Source organism: Corythoichthys intestinalis, chromosome 2, assembly GCF_030265065.1.
Source record: "Corythoichthys intestinalis isolate RoL2023-P3 chromosome 2, ASM3026506v1, whole genome shotgun sequence".
Classification (NCBI taxonomy): domain Eukaryota; kingdom Metazoa; phylum Chordata; class Actinopteri; order Syngnathiformes; family Syngnathidae; genus Corythoichthys; species Corythoichthys intestinalis.
The window spans coordinates 58248138-58264934 of record NC_080396.1 but is presented as its reverse complement, the minus strand read 5'-3'; the positions used below and the strand labels follow the sequence as shown (position 1 = coordinate 58264934).

The following is a 16797-nucleotide window of genomic DNA, read 5'->3' as shown; positions in this document are numbered from 1 at the left end:
ATGATGATGTGCACAGATGCGTTGGTGTTGTTGTTATAGCGGGTCGATGTCTTCGCCTAAAAGATCACAGGTCTCCTCGCGTTTTTGTCTAACGAAGGTTTTTTTGTTAATCCGCACACGGTTCACTACATTAGTAGCACATTAGAGCACAGGCCTTCTCGCGTTTTTGTGTCAAATAGAGTGAGGTAGCAATACGCACCATCCTGAAAGAGAAACAAGCCCCTTGGATGAGTGTGAATGTCCTTTCATGCAAGAGGAGTCAGTTTCATGATGATTGAGACTTCTTCTCCTCTAGATTAAAGAAAAGGAAATCGCCGAGACGGTAGCCTGCCAAAAAGCCAACGCCATTTTCAATTTTGTGAAAGAAGAGGACATTGGACACATCACTGAAAAGGATAGATATATTTTTCTTTTTTCCTTTGCATTATGTTCTATGATCTACTTTGTTACAGGTAATTTAGGTTAGGTACATGGAATGATTCAAATGTGTTTGTTGTTTTATTCCGATTTTACCTCGATTATAAAATTTTAATGTGGTGTTTTAGTAGTGCTTGGAACAGATTAGGGCATTTACATGGAAAGCATGTCTCTACTTATGGAATTTTCAGGTTAAAAGACTACTTCCAGAACCAATTAATGTCACAAGTAGAGGTACCACTGCATACTATTTTAAAAGTGATGTTGTATAAATGGTCATGGACTCCTGTTGGTAGTATAGTGTGCAAATATAGTAAGGATGAGACTGTGCATTAAGAAGAGCTTCTTATCAAAAACCCCCAACACTCTTTTCAAGCTATGCTTGTCTGCGGGCTGGCAGAGGAGAAGAGGCAAGCAGCGGGAGGTGGGTCAGACCTGCCAGCACCGGCCTCTCTTGATGAACGTTTAGGTAGGACAATGAGGGGGAGGAGAGACCGGTGGTCAAATGTCACTTACCATATGGGGAGCATGGAACTGGTGCTTACTATCATTAAAAGAACAAACAGAACCCCCATTGTGCCTATACAACCTGCCTCCAAGCACACTGCATACACACATACATGCATTTATGGATGCAGCTGAGCATACACAGAGCAGGGTAATCCGTACCTGTGCAGATGAAGAACTTGGACTCTCCGACACTTAATTCCACCTTGTTCAAGGATATGGACACCTGCAGGATGGCTGGGATATAGAAAGAGAAAGAAGGGGGTTTTGAGAAAGTCTTAGTTACAGCTGAGCTAGCCTTATGTCGTTCAGCAGTCTGTTGCATTTACAGGGAGCTATTTCCTATGAAGTGCCAATCTGACATGTTGTCAACCTAAGACGGACCAATTTTGATCAACAATGTTCAACACAGCAGCTCTCCAAAGAGAGCACGTTAGAAAGATTAACTTGGTATCTGTGACAAGCTTGTCAGACAGCTCTTTACTAAATGACACACTTTCAAAGAAACCTCATAGTGTACTACTGGCGATCACTACCTCATTCGTCCAGTTTGTACATCCATCATCCATAAGTACATGCTTTTGGTCAAAAGGTAAAATTGCAAATTGTCCAACATCCCCACCAATTTCCTACGGTAGAGGGAAAACCGTTGTCATGCAGAGTTTCGTACATCGGCAACAACGAATTGAGAGCTTATCCATGTCAGGGAATATAAGGTTGAGTGAACATTTCACCAGTTAGAAGGAACGCTTGCTGTTGGAGCAATACTCTAACAACCAAAGGATGGTAGAGTGTAAAAGAAGATGGTGTACTCTGCATTGCAACAGACCGGATGAGCTATTGTAATGGGCATTTTTTTAATAATACAGTCGCCTTGGATTAATACCCAATTTGTGTTCAATTCTCCACAAACTGGTCAACAACTGGTCCAGCAGTTCAGATAAAGCACAGCTACCAGCCAAAGGCAGTAGACGCACCCTGGCACTTTTGGCAGTTACATGGATACATTTAAAATATTAAGTTACAGCATTGTATTAAGTGTTGCCATGCACAAAGAAGATCACTGTTTAGTTTAACGGTAAGAAACTAAAGACAGTAAAGATTACAATTAAAGGACAACCATGAGGCACATAAAACACAAAGCCTTGCAAAGAGACAAAGGGATTGTGCGCTGCTATTTTGAGATTTGCAATGTATTATGGGAGATTTCCATGGATATACTTGACGGAAGATTGAACTTTAAAAAAAAACAAGGTTTTTATACAGTGGTCAACAACGGCAGCAATGTACATTACAAAGAACCTGGAACCTCTCAGAAATCCTTAATATCTAAATGATCAGAAGAAGAAAGGACAAGAAATTTTAAGATGCCCTCCAAATTTATAGCTAATTAGAAACGAGCGATGACGCACAGGCAGAGGGGTGTGCATGTCGCTTGCCGCAGCAGCCGCATCACACCCCGTGTGTTGGCTTTCAGCTCAACGGCGATGACTTTCGCATTTTACCAACGCTCATTGCCTCCAGTGTGTTGAGCCTCCGAGTCAGACTTATTCCCCTGACGGCCTTCTTTGAAGCAGTGCCGCTGGGTTTGTTGGGAAAAAAAGTAGTCATTTATTGTCCTTTTCACCATTGGTCACAAGTACTGTCAAGTTTTCTCCTTACCCCAATTATAAACCGCTCCACACATCGCCCACCTCAGCCTTCTTCCCCCTTTACAAACCAGCTCGTTACATTATTGCCAACTGAAGGAGTTTGTCAGCAACAACAACAACAACAAAAAAACCCTGCAAGGTTTCTGGTCGCGCATGTGCGAGTAGATGAAAAAAAAAAAACTTATACTAGAGTGACCAAACGTCCTCTTTTGCCCGGACAAGTCCTACTTTTACGTAGTATCCTCGTCGTCTGGGCGGGTTTTATAAATTCATAAAAATGTTCGGTTTTTATGATTTTTCACGGGACCAATTTGAAGAGAATCCCTCCGGCCGATTAGTCTTGACATGGCTCCTAGTAGTAGGGAGGGAAGGAGTAGCTCTTCTTATTTTTGTTGTTTACCCCTATCATGAGGCATTACCGCCATCTACTGGGTTGACGATTTGGCCACAACGCCTCAAGTTTTTTTACGATAAATACATATATAATGAAAACTGTTGACTTCTGTCGGAGCTTTGACTGTAAAATCCCGTTTGGTGTCGCATAGTTGCACTGCTGATGATTGAACTTTTACAGCAAAGTTTGATTTTTGCCTCAGCTAGCTATCAGTATGCTAAACCGTGCTAGGCATTATGGGAAACGTAGTTTTGAACTGCTACGTTTGGAAACAAGTTGGCTGAATAGTTTGTCAGTTTATTTCGGTTTTTGTTTGTGTGCAATCAAAAACATTGAATGACAATATCAATTGAATATCAATTGAATGGGAATAACAATTTGTCAAGGACAATTATCGTGATAGTAATTTATAAAAATGTTTAGTTGGCACATAGCCAAGCACATAGTGTGTATGGATATTGACTGGACTACATTTCTATGAGTCTGCATTATATATTATACGTACAGTGGGGAGAACAAGTATTTGATACACTGCCTATGGGAAAACCCATTGACAGTGTATCAAATACTTGTTCTCCCCACTGTATATTATATGTATATATATTTTTTTGTGTGTAAAGTCATTATTATTATTTTTTTTTTCAAACTGCATTTTTCCATCCAGAGTGAGGGGGCACACTTTAAATATATTAAAGTGATATCGGCATCTTTGAGTGAACTTCGAGTAAAATTCAAGTACCTTGAGGCCGGGCTGAGTGTCCTCTTTTTTGGAAATCAAAATATGGTCACCCTACTCATACTAACTAACTAACTCACTCCATTTGGTCACAGTCTGGAGCCCTGTATCAATGGTGAACTTGAATGCAGTAGTGCAAGCACAGGAGCATAATGAAGTCATTCAGGTTCTGCCGTTTCAACAACAAACAAGCATGGATCGAAAGTTATTGCGCCATTTTTCAAAAAACGAACCAGATTACGCCTGTTGTAAGATCGCAGTGCACCATGGTTGGATGTATATATAATGTAGTCGAGTAAGCTTTGGTATATATCTACTAATCATACTTCATCTTCTTTTTTTGTAATAATTTCGAGATTTCTATATTTCACTAATTTGCACTCTTACTAATTGCACTGTAAAGCACTCCTCCTCCTCAATTTCGTTGTACAATTCTGCAATGACAATAAAGGCATTCATTCATTCATTCAAAAGGATGCAATGAGATTGTGTCAAAGATTTAAATATAATATCCATAGCAGTTTTCAAATCATGAGTTTGAAGCAGAAAGTTATGAAAGTTTGAACCTTGAATTCAGCACCAAAAACGGTCACATCTTAAGTTTTGGGCCCCATTTTACTTTGCATATAACATTGGCTAGCAATTTAACCCTATGAGGCTCTTTTTTTTTTTTTTTTTTAATAAGGTCTGTTCATGTAAATGAATTTGACTTGACAACAATAGTCCCACAGTGTGTGGGTCTTTTGCAGTTGCTTACTATTCCAGAATATAGCACAAAAAATCTGTCCAATAAACAAACCTTGAAATTGTTCTAAACTGTGGGAAAATTGTCAAAAAATTCCATCTTAGTGCTTTATCGGACAATATCAAAACTGACCATTGTGTCTATGTCTAAACCTATTCCATTTCTAAATTTCCTATCTGTTCAGTAGTTATGTAAGTTAAATAAACCTGAGTTTCAGATTTTATATTAAAAGTGGTATTAAGGGTTCCTTATATTCTTTTAGAGAGCTACCAACAATATACCTATGCAGCAAACATACAAAGTCTCCTTCGCCACCACCATTTCTTGAATACTGTGTTGTATTATCTGACCTGGTGCCTGCAACAGCTTCTAGTGGAGAAGATGAAAGCTGGATAATGCCCTGTTGCCCTTCACTGAGCCCAGGGTGCAGTCAGCATGCTGGCAAAGATGCTGCTCTCCATTAAAGAGCTCTGTTGCATCCTGAGTGTAAACATGTTTTACCGTGCAACATATTTTTGCAGCTCATCATGACATAATTGTATTTGCAAATATAAAAATGGATTGTCTGGAGAGTAGAAACTGGGGAGAGAGGGGTAATTTTAGGGCCAAAGTGTGGTTTCAACATGCACACAGGCGCCTTACACGCAGATTCTTTTCAATACATACCAAAACATAGGCAAACACAAATACATCTATCCTAGTTTTCGAAGACCGAAGGAAATACCAGCCCAGTAGTAATTCTCCCTTCTAAGATTTCACTCTTATTGACCCCTTTTTTTTTTAATGATGGAATTTGTGGCTCATCACAGTGGCTGAGTGTGCACTTCACGCAGTCGGTTAATTAATGAAATGAGCCTCGAGGTTTGAGTCTATGAAAGTTCATCATCCTCTGAGGCGTCTGGAGTGGAATTTAAACTTTTTGTGTTTAATTTGTTAAATTACTTTCATAAAACCCCATGAACTCACAATAAATGTGCCATTGTTTTGAGTCACATCCCAATTTATTTTGATTGTTTGGTTTCACCGCAAAACAGACTGTTTAGGCAGGCTTTTATCATGAGTGTATATATATATATATATTTTTTTAAATCTGGAGTTTTAACTGTCACGATGTTCAAAAACAGATAAAAGAACAGATCATAGTGGGGCAACTTAAGTGGAAGAGATGGTACAAACACACATCACTGATGAAATATGAAGAGAAATATTATTTAAATCAAAAAGCTAACGAATATAATGAAGATGATCACTTATTACTGAGCAAACATGACATTTTACTAAACTACAAAGACTCTTTCTACTTTCACTCCCAGCAACCACTTCTGCTTTTTGTCTGAATGTGATTAACCCTGCAAACATCAGCTTCTTTGTTCCACTTTCATCATTTTATTTTTGATTTTTTGGAAACAACTCAAAAGAGACAGAATTGGTAACAAAGTGTGTCCTAATTGAGTCAAGCTATTCTCATGTCACTTTAGGAGACTGCAAGATAATGACAGCTATAAGACCATTCTGTCAGAGAATCGAACATGAAATGACGCACCAGGTTGGGGGCTCACCAGCTGTCATGAAGGCTGTGCAATCAACTGCTAAAATAGAAATAAGAGAAGTGAAATGCAACCATGACCGTTCAATTGCTTGCATGCAAACTGGACTTGTGGGTGTCGGTATAAATTAAAGAGATGATGGTGATGACAGGAACTTTTCACCTCATGAACACACACATACTTTATGCTGCCTTATCCCCCTTCACATTTTTCCAGATCCAGCTGAAACTATAAAGTCACATCAGAAAAATCCCATCTGCTTGGATATTGTGTTAATATATATAGAAACGTAAGAAGCCTGCAGGTGCACAATAATGCCTTTGCCCCAAATCTCCAAAATTGAGAATGTTGCTATTTTTCCAGCCTCACCTTCACCTTGTATTTCTCCACGCAAGAAAACCCACTGTATTTAATCAAATCTAATAGTTATTTCTTTAATCCTTGCTCTTTGAGTGTTTCTTTGTCTTTGACTATGTTTCCTTGAATCACTTTAGGCAGCATACATTGGTCATTAAGGTGTGCCATTTGCAGGGTTTGTCTAATGTGCAATAATTCTTTTACCATAAGTACCCTCACAGAAAAGTTTGTGCATGATAAACTGCAAGAAAATCCCTGTTCTTGGATGGATTCTATGTGTGGGTCTCACAAGGCTTTACTGTATATTCCCCTTGACATTTGTGAAAGGTGAAATGATGATCCTGCAGATAAAGACAAATGCAAAAACAAAAACCAACCAACCAACCAACCAACCAACCAAACAAACAAAACAACATGAACAAGACTGTTGGCTACAAATCCAAAAATCTGATGGAGGGGACTTTCTGCAACAAATCACGGGTCAATTTTGCCTAACAACTGAGTAAGACCGACCATGGCAGATCCACAGGATTAAAGCCTGAAAGGCAAGCTCAAGGAATCCAACATTTTTGATTGATGCTTTGAACTTTGACCGGACCCTCGGAAAAAAATAAAATTAAAAATAGTTGGTGTTTCGCTTCCACCCATTTACCGATTTGACATATACTATATGGACATCCTGAACGTCAGGCCTGTATATGCTTTTAAGACTGCACATACAATATATTGTACTTTAACAATTTTATTGAACTATAAAAAAATATTGTTACCATAAAGGAAGAAGCGGCTCGCTACAGAGATAGGAGTGAGGATGAAATGAAAGGCAAAGCTCCCTGTCGTTCATTTTAATGTATCCAGTGTGGTCACTTGCAACAATGACTGCAATCTTTGCTATTTCATCCACGGGTACATATGAAATTATAAATATAGTATTATTATTGTTATGAATCAAAATATATGAGAGCTGGATTATAGTATGTTTTTTTGTTTTTGTTTTTTGAGGCTTAGTGGCTGACTGGGTCTTGCTAAAACCCAGAAGTGTATTTAGCGTGAAAGCTTATGACCATTTCAATTGGAGGCAGTCTGAAAGTTGCTATTGTCATAGACATGAAAATAGGAACAAAAGCCTACTACACACGGCATAAGAGTTCAGTCAAATTTGTCCACGTTGCTTGTTGAGTGGCAACCCGAACAAAAACAGAATCCATTTTTCATGATAAACTTCCAAATTAAACCCAAAACACTGTGGTGCATTATTTCTAATCCCCAAAGACCAAAGGCAGTTTTACAGTAGAATACAAGAATACGGATATCAATGGGAACATGAATAGAACATGTATTTTCCTGCCAAGTAATGCCATGGTCGCAGAAAATTATGATCTTCTACTGGAGTTTTCAATCCTAACAAACATACAGAGATGAAAAGTAAATAATTGTTTGGGATTGAACAGTGTTTTTTTTTTTGTTTTTGACACAAATACAACATAAACTAATTATATATAATTTTGCTGTTTTCAAGCACAAGAGCCACTGAACTTCGTATCCATTGGAAACAACAGAGTTCCTTTTAGCAGCGGGCCCTTTGGACTCACTTTGACAAGTCTGCCTTTATAAACAGTCCCAAAGTACACTTGTGAATAATTAGACTTCTATAATGACGACAGTGTAACATTCCAGTTTAGTAAAATGCAAATCTGCACACATTTCTAAGAAGGTGTGTGCGAAATAGTTATACTTTTGCTGGAGCTTGAATTTGCTATATTTTGCTAATATCTGAGGACTGAAAATGCATAGAGGCCAACAGGTTATTTTTCCGGGCCACATCCCGCCAGTGGCGATAACATTGCCATTATCTCATCACTGCAGATTAATTCAAACACAAAGCGGAGGTCAGTAGATCTCTTCCTGCCTGGGAAAAGAGGCTCTGAGGCACAGATGTCGTGGTCTTGCTTGTAAGCAATGGGAGGTAAGAGCTTGGCTGTATCATAATTGGGGAGGTGCATCCCATGATAAAAGCATATTCATAGCTGCAAGTTTAATGGTGCACACTGCATGCAGTCACTGAATTACGCCCATTTACTAGCGAATCTTTTAATAGTCTGAGCTCTATTATGAAATGAAATGATTTTATTTCCTTCCTGAGATACCAAAAAATGAATCTCAGGGTACAACATTTAAAAAATGTATCACCATTTTAGAGAAAATCCATCTATTTTTTTTTTCTTTTTTTTTTTTTAATTCTATAAACTCAGAAATGTTGTTAGCCATTTTGCTACTTTTTATCTCAGACCTAACAAATAGAATCATTATTGCAATAAAAAAAACGACATTAGTCGCATATTTCACAGTGACCGGGATGATGAAGTAGTTTATGTGTGTCCAAAGACAGGCTGATATCAATTATGAATCAATGCCAGATGAAAAAAATGCCATGAAACAAAATCATGTCCACTAAGTCAAGTACAAGAGAAGTGGAGAAATACTAGTAATTTCAATGTTGGAGTAAAACTTAAGTGATAATTTTTGCCTGTTAAAGCAAAAGCTAACTGTGAATGTAGAACCACACCAAAAACTTCAGTGACCCTCAGTTGTTTGTGTAATTGACCTAAAATATCCTTTTTTCTTCAGCAAGAAAAGTCTGTTGCCTCATTGTACTTTGATTTATTACAAGCTAAAGGCCTGTCAAGTTGCCACTGAGGCTGTTGTTGTTTTTCTTCTTTTTTTTTTTTATATACTAATCTAAATTTATATTGGGTGGAAAACACTCAGGTGACTTGAAGTTCCGTTCTGAGACCCCCAGTTTTGCCAGATTTCAAAATAGTCCTATATGCATGTGTGATACATCATCGGAAAGCTTAAAATCTCAATTTTCTGGGGGAAGAAAATTTCTGAACAAAAGGGCATTTAAGAAAAATAAATAAATAAATAAACAGCAAAACCCTAACTGGAGGTGAGAGCACACAAGAGCAGAATTAAAGACGCCATGATTTTCACGAGATAATATCACGTACTTACCTCTTTTTGATCCCAAAACTTCATCTAGCATGTATCACCGAGTGTCAAGACTAATCTGTGAATGGCCACAGCCGGATTTTTGATAGATTTTATGGGTGAAACAAGGTAATATAACAAGGGTCGCGATGCAGAAATCGCAGATATCAAGGAGTTGTCGAGATGATCATTTTTATATACTTACTCTTTTAAACATTTTTTTTTTCTTTCAATTTTTCTTTGTTTGGATCGATTATTTATCATCTAACATATCAAAGAAAATGCAACAGTAACAAAAAAATACAATTAAGCGACAGTTATGAGGTCGATATCTGTGAGTTTTTTACAGCCACCATTTTTTCATTGTGACATAATTTGTTTAAAAGTTTAAAATATGCGAGTGAAAAATTTTTTAAAGTCGTTTTTTTTTTTTAAACGAAATATTGGACATCAATTAATGATTCTAAGCTAAAAATGACAGACATTTTGAATAATAAATATAATTAATTACCTTCGTGTTATGGCTGGGTTGAAACAAAAGCTGTTACGCGACGTCTGTAAACTGGGGTTTCCAGGGTAAAATGGACAAATAAAAAATAGGTCGGGGGCTTAATGCGCCATGAATCTGCTATGGCAGCATATATTCAGTACATATTGTTCTATCAAACACAACAGTTCTTTTGGCTTAAAATACAGCACTTTATTTTAAACAGCTATACTACGTAGTATAAGTACTCTCTATTTACCATTTTACTTCAGATATATGTCCCAAATAAAGCGGTTGAAGATGGATAGATGGATTTATAGCGGAAGCAACGTTCGCATCTTGGTAATGCTTATTTTCAAATACCACACCATAAGCGGAATAATTTCCAGTTTATGGTACATTTGTCTAATCAGCGATGAGTATACTTTTTGACTGGTACCTACCTCTTCCGGTTCCTTAATTCCTTTCATTTTTTGAACTGAAACTGAAGAGATATCAAAATTTAAACGAAATTAATTTGCTATTGAATCTTAGAACCGAGGAAGAGACAGCCCATCGTCCATCTTTGGAAATGTGTGTTTTATTTTTTTGCCGATGCCTTCCAAAACTGACGTAATGTCCGGTAGTTAAAAAATCCTGTTCCTCGCCCTTCACGCAGAGAGAGTGCAGAGTCGCCAACACGGGACAAGTCTGAAAGTGTCCGGAATTCCAGATACATCTCCCAATGTCTGAATGCCAAGACACGGGGAAATCTCGCGTCACATTACACGGTAATTAAGCATGATATAAGTATGTGAAAGGGGCTTTGGGCTTCGCGCCTCTGCCTCTTTGTAAACAGACAACAAGGGAGATAAATCCCCTCCCGCGCACCCACACGGAGAGCAGGGACACAAAGTTTGGGGAAGTTTTGGCAAACATATTAGGAATGTGTTTTTCTTATAATTGTTTACCTTTATTCAGTCAGTTTTTGTTACATCCATAGACTTTAAATAAGTAGCTTGTCCTGAATGTTTGGGCTAAAATTGCTCATAAATACACATCATTTTTGCATTTTAAACTTATTTAATATGTGCATTGAATTGCGAGTTTTCTTGCTTATATACTAGTTGACTAGTCGCAAATAAAATCTGAGACAAGTTGGCAGAGAAATTAGTAGAAATTCCCATCCCTAGTTTAGAAACCCTGGTATAGACCCCAATCACCAACGTCACACAATCACGTGATCGCTGTATTGTGCCGCCATACTGTCCGTCATTGTGTGTCCGTATTGTCAATGATCGTATTTTCTAAAGGTGGATTCACTTGCAAATTATGGAAGCCCCGGTGCTTTCAGACGCTGTAAACTCATTGGATGAGTTGCATAAAAGCCGTTATTTGGAATAGCTTCAGTCGATCCAGTCGCCAGATCCATATTTGATGACCCAAACAGATGTTTCCTCCCGTCTGGTCCCGTCCCGTGCGTCAGAGCTCATCCTGAGACCACAAAATTTCCAATCATACTCCAGTTTATGTCACGATGAGGAGTCGGGTACCCAAAATCGGCACCGGCCCGAATATAAGTCGACATTTGGTCAGCTGAGGGTCACCGTTGTCACGATTGTAAAATGAAACTTGATGGACAACGGGCCGTTGTGTGCCGAAAAATAGCTGCCCCGTGTGAAAGGTCCCCCCTTACGGGAGCGCTTATTTATAACGCTTTATTGACGTGAAAACAAATGTTTTCATGGATGCATTACAGTAATGGATTTACGACTGTAAGATCCGTTTTAAATAATTAAATTACACAAAATATTAGAACTGTATTTTAGTAACAAATCGTGGACTGGGCCACATAACCATCTTTGAACAGAAATGTACAGGTTTTCACGACCATATCTTAATGACAATTACACAGGTATGACATTTATTACTTCAAGCAGAGTAAAATAATATATATTCATGGTACAGGAAAGTCGTTTCTGTGTGGGGGCTCCCGTCAGGGGGGACATTTCACGCAGGGCGGCGATTTTTCGGCACAACACCTGTTGTTGCGCTCACCTTCTTGCTGCGCGACCGTGGCGACGAGCTTCGTAGTCTCCGTCTGATGATGTCTGCGATTGAGTTGGCATCATATTGATGTTTTCGCCGCTGTCTGACGGGTGTCGACACAAACGCATCATGGACCGAGATAAACAAACCGTGCTGCTTTAGAGATTTGCACTTTTCACAATGGGCACACAGCAACTACTAAAATGACCGTTTATCTTCTCTGTTACTGCAACCAACCGCCACACATGCCTTCACCATTTTGATTAATCAATGTTAACGATTGTCAGGAAGGTTTTTGGGTTCGTTTACTAGGCGGTGATTCCTTAGACAAGCAGAAAAACACGCAGTAATAGGAGGAATGTACGTAGCGGTAATATGTAAACACGATGAGGTGACGGGATAATATGGCGGCACCATTCAGGGGGGCGGAGTTGTGATGTCACGTGATTGGGGTCTATAGAGAGAAGTGGTTCAATAGTCTTCCTTATAGTTTTGAGGTTGAGGTGTCAAATCCATTCCTGCGTGGTTTCCATCCTGAGAGTCGATTTTTTTTTTTTATTCTTTGTATCAGGGTTGATTAATTAATTGCGGACTTATTGTGGCTGTAGGTTCTTAGTTAGCCAGTTAAGGACGTGCACACACAGCCTTCAGTCTGTTAGTGTGCTGTGGCACACACGCGCTTGTTATTCTTATTTTTTTTTTTTTTCTTTTAACACAATGGACGGTGATACATTTTGATTGACCATTGTCTTGACAGCAAAATAAGGTGGATAAACTATTGCTAAATTTGGGGTATGAAGGCTCTATTATTTGTTGACAACACAGTTGCACACCAGTGTAAAAATGGACACATTTTGACTTTTGTGAATGAGCAAGTTTTGCAGAACCGGTTTGGGAATTATAGAGACAAATCTGCGCCAGTTGGGCCTTCTGGTGTAGTGGGTAGTCTTTTACTAGGGTGTATGATGCATTTGTAGGTCAATGCATCACCAAATAGGACTAGATGATGGTTAAAGTTAGTTTTTAGATTACATTTTGGTTCATGGAGGGTGTCAAACAGACCGTTGATGCCATTATCATTCCAGAGTGTTGGATGATTCCATTGATACCATGTTAATTTGAAATGCAAAATTTGTATTTTTTTAGACACTGAAACTGAAAAAATGATTGTTTAAAACCATGGTTGTAACATCTGGTTTAATCACACACGGTAACGCAATCGAGCCTTCATCTTGAAATGACATTTACACGTCTACATCTTCAGTTTCTTTTTCCAACAACATCTTGTCTTCTGTAGACTCTTTCTTGCTCTCTGACAGAAGCTGCTACCAACTGTCACTGCAACCCGGCCAACCAGTGTTGATGCCAGCTCTGGGTGCAATCGTTTTATACCACGCCAGAGAAAAATACCACTAAACTAAATATCCAGCACTCTTACAAATTATCAAAGTATACAAATCCATTTAAAGCATAACAAAAAGTTCAATTCTTTTTAATCATCTGTGCCAAACACTTAAGTTCAGATTTGTGTCACACAAACACAGCTTTATTAAGGCTTGATGAATACATAATGTACATCTACAATGAATACATATTAGAACAATGATTTTTATTCTACCATTCTAAATATTAGGTAAAAGGGATTTTGACCGTAGGAATGCTCTTGGACATTGCTACAGTATATTTTAAAAAGTCCATTTTAATTACGATTTGTGCATTTAAGGCATGAAAATCATGTAATTTAACTTGCTTTTCATCCTACACTCATAAATCACAAATGAAAGAATGCACCACAGCGGCTGCCTGTTGTAATTAAGAGGCTGAGAGAAAGTTGAGTGTGAAGTTACACTACTTGCGTATTAATACAGCAAAGTGCAGCTGAATGTTGCATAAGCATTGAAGGAAGCATCTGTCACCGTATTTATGTGCCAGCTTTCATGCCGATGGATGACAGAAATGCATATGTTGCAACCAGTGACGTGCGGTCAGGGGAGGCAGGGGAGGCAGAGCCTCACCTGTCATCATGACAAAAAATAGTTCTAACATCAAATTTATATTAATATTTTTCCACTGATCTTTATGTATGACTAATTTCGAACAATTTTTATAGTCAAAATCGATGATTTTACCTATTTCCTGTTCAAATAAAGAAATGAAAGAGAGGTGCGGCAGCAACGAGTAAAGCCTCACCTCTGAATGCGCAATCCATTACAAACTGGGTTGATACATGCAATTGGAGCGTGCGGGTTGCCGTATATCTGCATGTCGCCATTATAATGTTTGTAGACACGTTTATTTGACCTGATTTTCCACAGTCTGGCTAATGTCTTTAACCTTTAAAGTTTAATGTTTGTTGGTGACGTATTTAGTTTTGCTGATGGGAAATAAAACCGCAGTAAAAAGGCTCAGGTTACTCTGCCGCACTGAAGGGGGGCATGCGTGAGCTACGGGTACTTGGCGCCAGGCGAGTCAAGTGCACTGCTGCGAGTCGTTTTGTATTTTGCTACGTCGGACTCCCAAAATGGAAGAGGATTATATATCTACGCTTAAAAGTTTCTCAAAATTGGCCTTTCAGTCAAAAGGGGACGTGATTAAGACTGGTAAGACCAATGCCGGAGCTAAAAGGTTTGCTTCAAACTACGGGACAGAAGATAACTCGCTCTTTTCAAACGGAGAGTGGTACATCCGAAAAGACTGGCTGTGTGGCTGTCCTTCGAAAAATCGCCTTAACTACTTTCCCTGCCTTTTGTTCTCAACTTGTGCCAATGTCTGGACATGGGATATTCTTACATGAAAAATTCACCACGAAGCCTCAGCAAACATAGGAGATCGAGCACTCTCATTCAAAGCCAGATTGCTTTAAAAACTTTTGGAAGCTCAAGGATCGATTTGGCTTTGAACGAACAGCGGAGGCTCAACGTTAGCATCCACAATGCTAAGGTAAAGGAAAACCGAACGATTTTGAAAGACCTCATCAATGCAACCTGCTTCCTTGCTAAACAGGAGTTAGCATTTTGTGGTAACATTGAGAGGGCAAGCTCTTCTAATCGTGACAATTATGTAAAACACATGCTTTTGCTGAGAAAGATGAAAGGTTAGCTGGACATTTGGACACATCCACTGTGTTTTCTGGCTTGTCAAATAGAATACAGAACGATCTAGTTGAAGCAAACGTCTCCATTGAGGAGGAGAGACTTAAATACTAAAGGAAAATAAGGATTACAACAAAGTAAGGAGGTTTTTGTGGCGAAGGACAGGGACATGGACTTCATCTACAAATAAGGGTAAGACCACAAACAGTTTTCATTTCAGTCTTATAAGAAAGAGATCAGACCAAGAAAAATACAATAGAATATTTAAAAACTCAATTTTGGCCTAATATAAAATATTCTTTGTTCTTTTCATGCTTTTTGTTGAGCAATCTGTTTTAAATTGATTAAAGTATCATAATTAAAAGTTTTAAAAACAACTCAATATTTCACTAAAGGTGAAAATTGAATCTGTGGTTTTGTACACCACTTTTTTCTCTCCTTTATGTTGCATGAATTATCGAATTGCGACGGCCAACACATGGAGGGTGTAGAGCAAATGCATATTATTTTCTTATTTTTTACATATCTTTAATATGTACAGTGTGTTCGTGTTGTGTGAAGAAAGCTGATGAGATAATAAAGAACCAGTAGCCAATTGAATAAGCTACCCTTTTTTGTTTATATATTTGTAAATCTGACACTAAACGAGTCAGTGCCTCAACAACCATGAACCTCACTGCACGTCACTGGTTGCAACAGATGAAAATTTCAAATTTGAGGTGTCATTGACAACGTATCCTTTGCGTCCCGAAATGCAGATCAGAAACTGCCACTATAAAGTTTAGTTCTATACCATTGCAAACTATCAGAATAATAAACATGTTGCCAAAGGTGGAAAAAAAAACTGACAGTGAGCATTATTTCCTTTGTAAGGGCGACATTATCTATTCAGCTCTTGTATTAAAGCTCATTAGCCTATGCTGGTGTGCCTAATGGAGTGACACCACTGGGAAAAAAAACAACAAAAAACCAACCACACACAAGCAGCACACATGAGCGTTAATATCCCCGAGATGTATAATTGTCACTGCGTCAACTCAAAAGACAACATATCCCCGAGCTTTATAATTAGCATATTCATTATTTAACTGGGGAACAGCTGGCTAATTGGCAAATGAAATGCTTTCAATAATGTTCACAAGAGAAGCAGAATTTGATTAAGCTGAATCTGGGGAAAGTGCAAAAGAAGTAATGAATATACAGTAAATGCCAGGAAATTCAGAACTTTTAGACAAGTGTCCTGCCTATTGGTCTTTGTTATCCATGTGGCTTTCTCGTGAGCATACAAATAAAGTGATTCATAATTGGCCCAAATGCAACAATTTACAGTCAAGCTCAACAAAGTCACCAAGAAGACAAAAAGGCTCGTAAAAACCAGCCCACGTGGTTATTATGGAATGCTAAAAGCAAGTGACTCATGTCTAAATTTGAAAAGAGGAAATGTAAAGCAGCACCAAAGTTTCCATCTCTGCTCATAGAAGTTAATGGCCAACTCACAGACCATTAATTGGGGTTTGTCAGATCCTATTGAAGCATATTAAATGTTGATATGTTTGTGGCTTTTTGCCACAAAGGACAGCTCGAAAGAGAGATGACTCATACTTGGGCCAACCAAATCCGTCTCCAGCACACTGAGACACTGAACAGGTTAAGCTGTGTGAAGAATAAATGGATTGGCAATTTTATGAAAACATTAAAAAGGTATTATGTGGTCTGGTGAGCCGACGTGATAAAAGGCAAAAACAAATGCTTAAAGTATCTCTTCATTTCTTTCGATTTACTTCAGATGGTCTCGTCTGTTGGAAAATTATTTGAATTATGTTTAAAATATTTATTCATAAAAT

At 38.3% G+C, this 16797-nt stretch overlaps 1 protein-coding gene across 5 annotated transcripts in view; it reads right to left on the bottom strand.

Moving 5' to 3' along the window:
* LOC130911888 (neural cell adhesion molecule 2-like) overlaps nucleotides 1-16797 on the bottom strand; it is a 329503-nt gene that overhangs the window by 96007 nt on the left and 216699 nt on the right. For 4 of the 5 annotated variants that reach the window (XM_057829526.1, XM_057829524.1, XM_057829525.1 and 1 more), the window contains exon 2: nucleotides 1087-1161. In XM_057829526.1, the coding sequence (XP_057685509.1) occupies nucleotides 1087-1161 (75 nt within the window). Of the gene's footprint in view, nucleotides 1-1086; nucleotides 1162-2336; nucleotides 2461-16797 lie in introns of those variants that run through there. The other variant, XM_057829528.1, reaches the window with a different exon arrangement.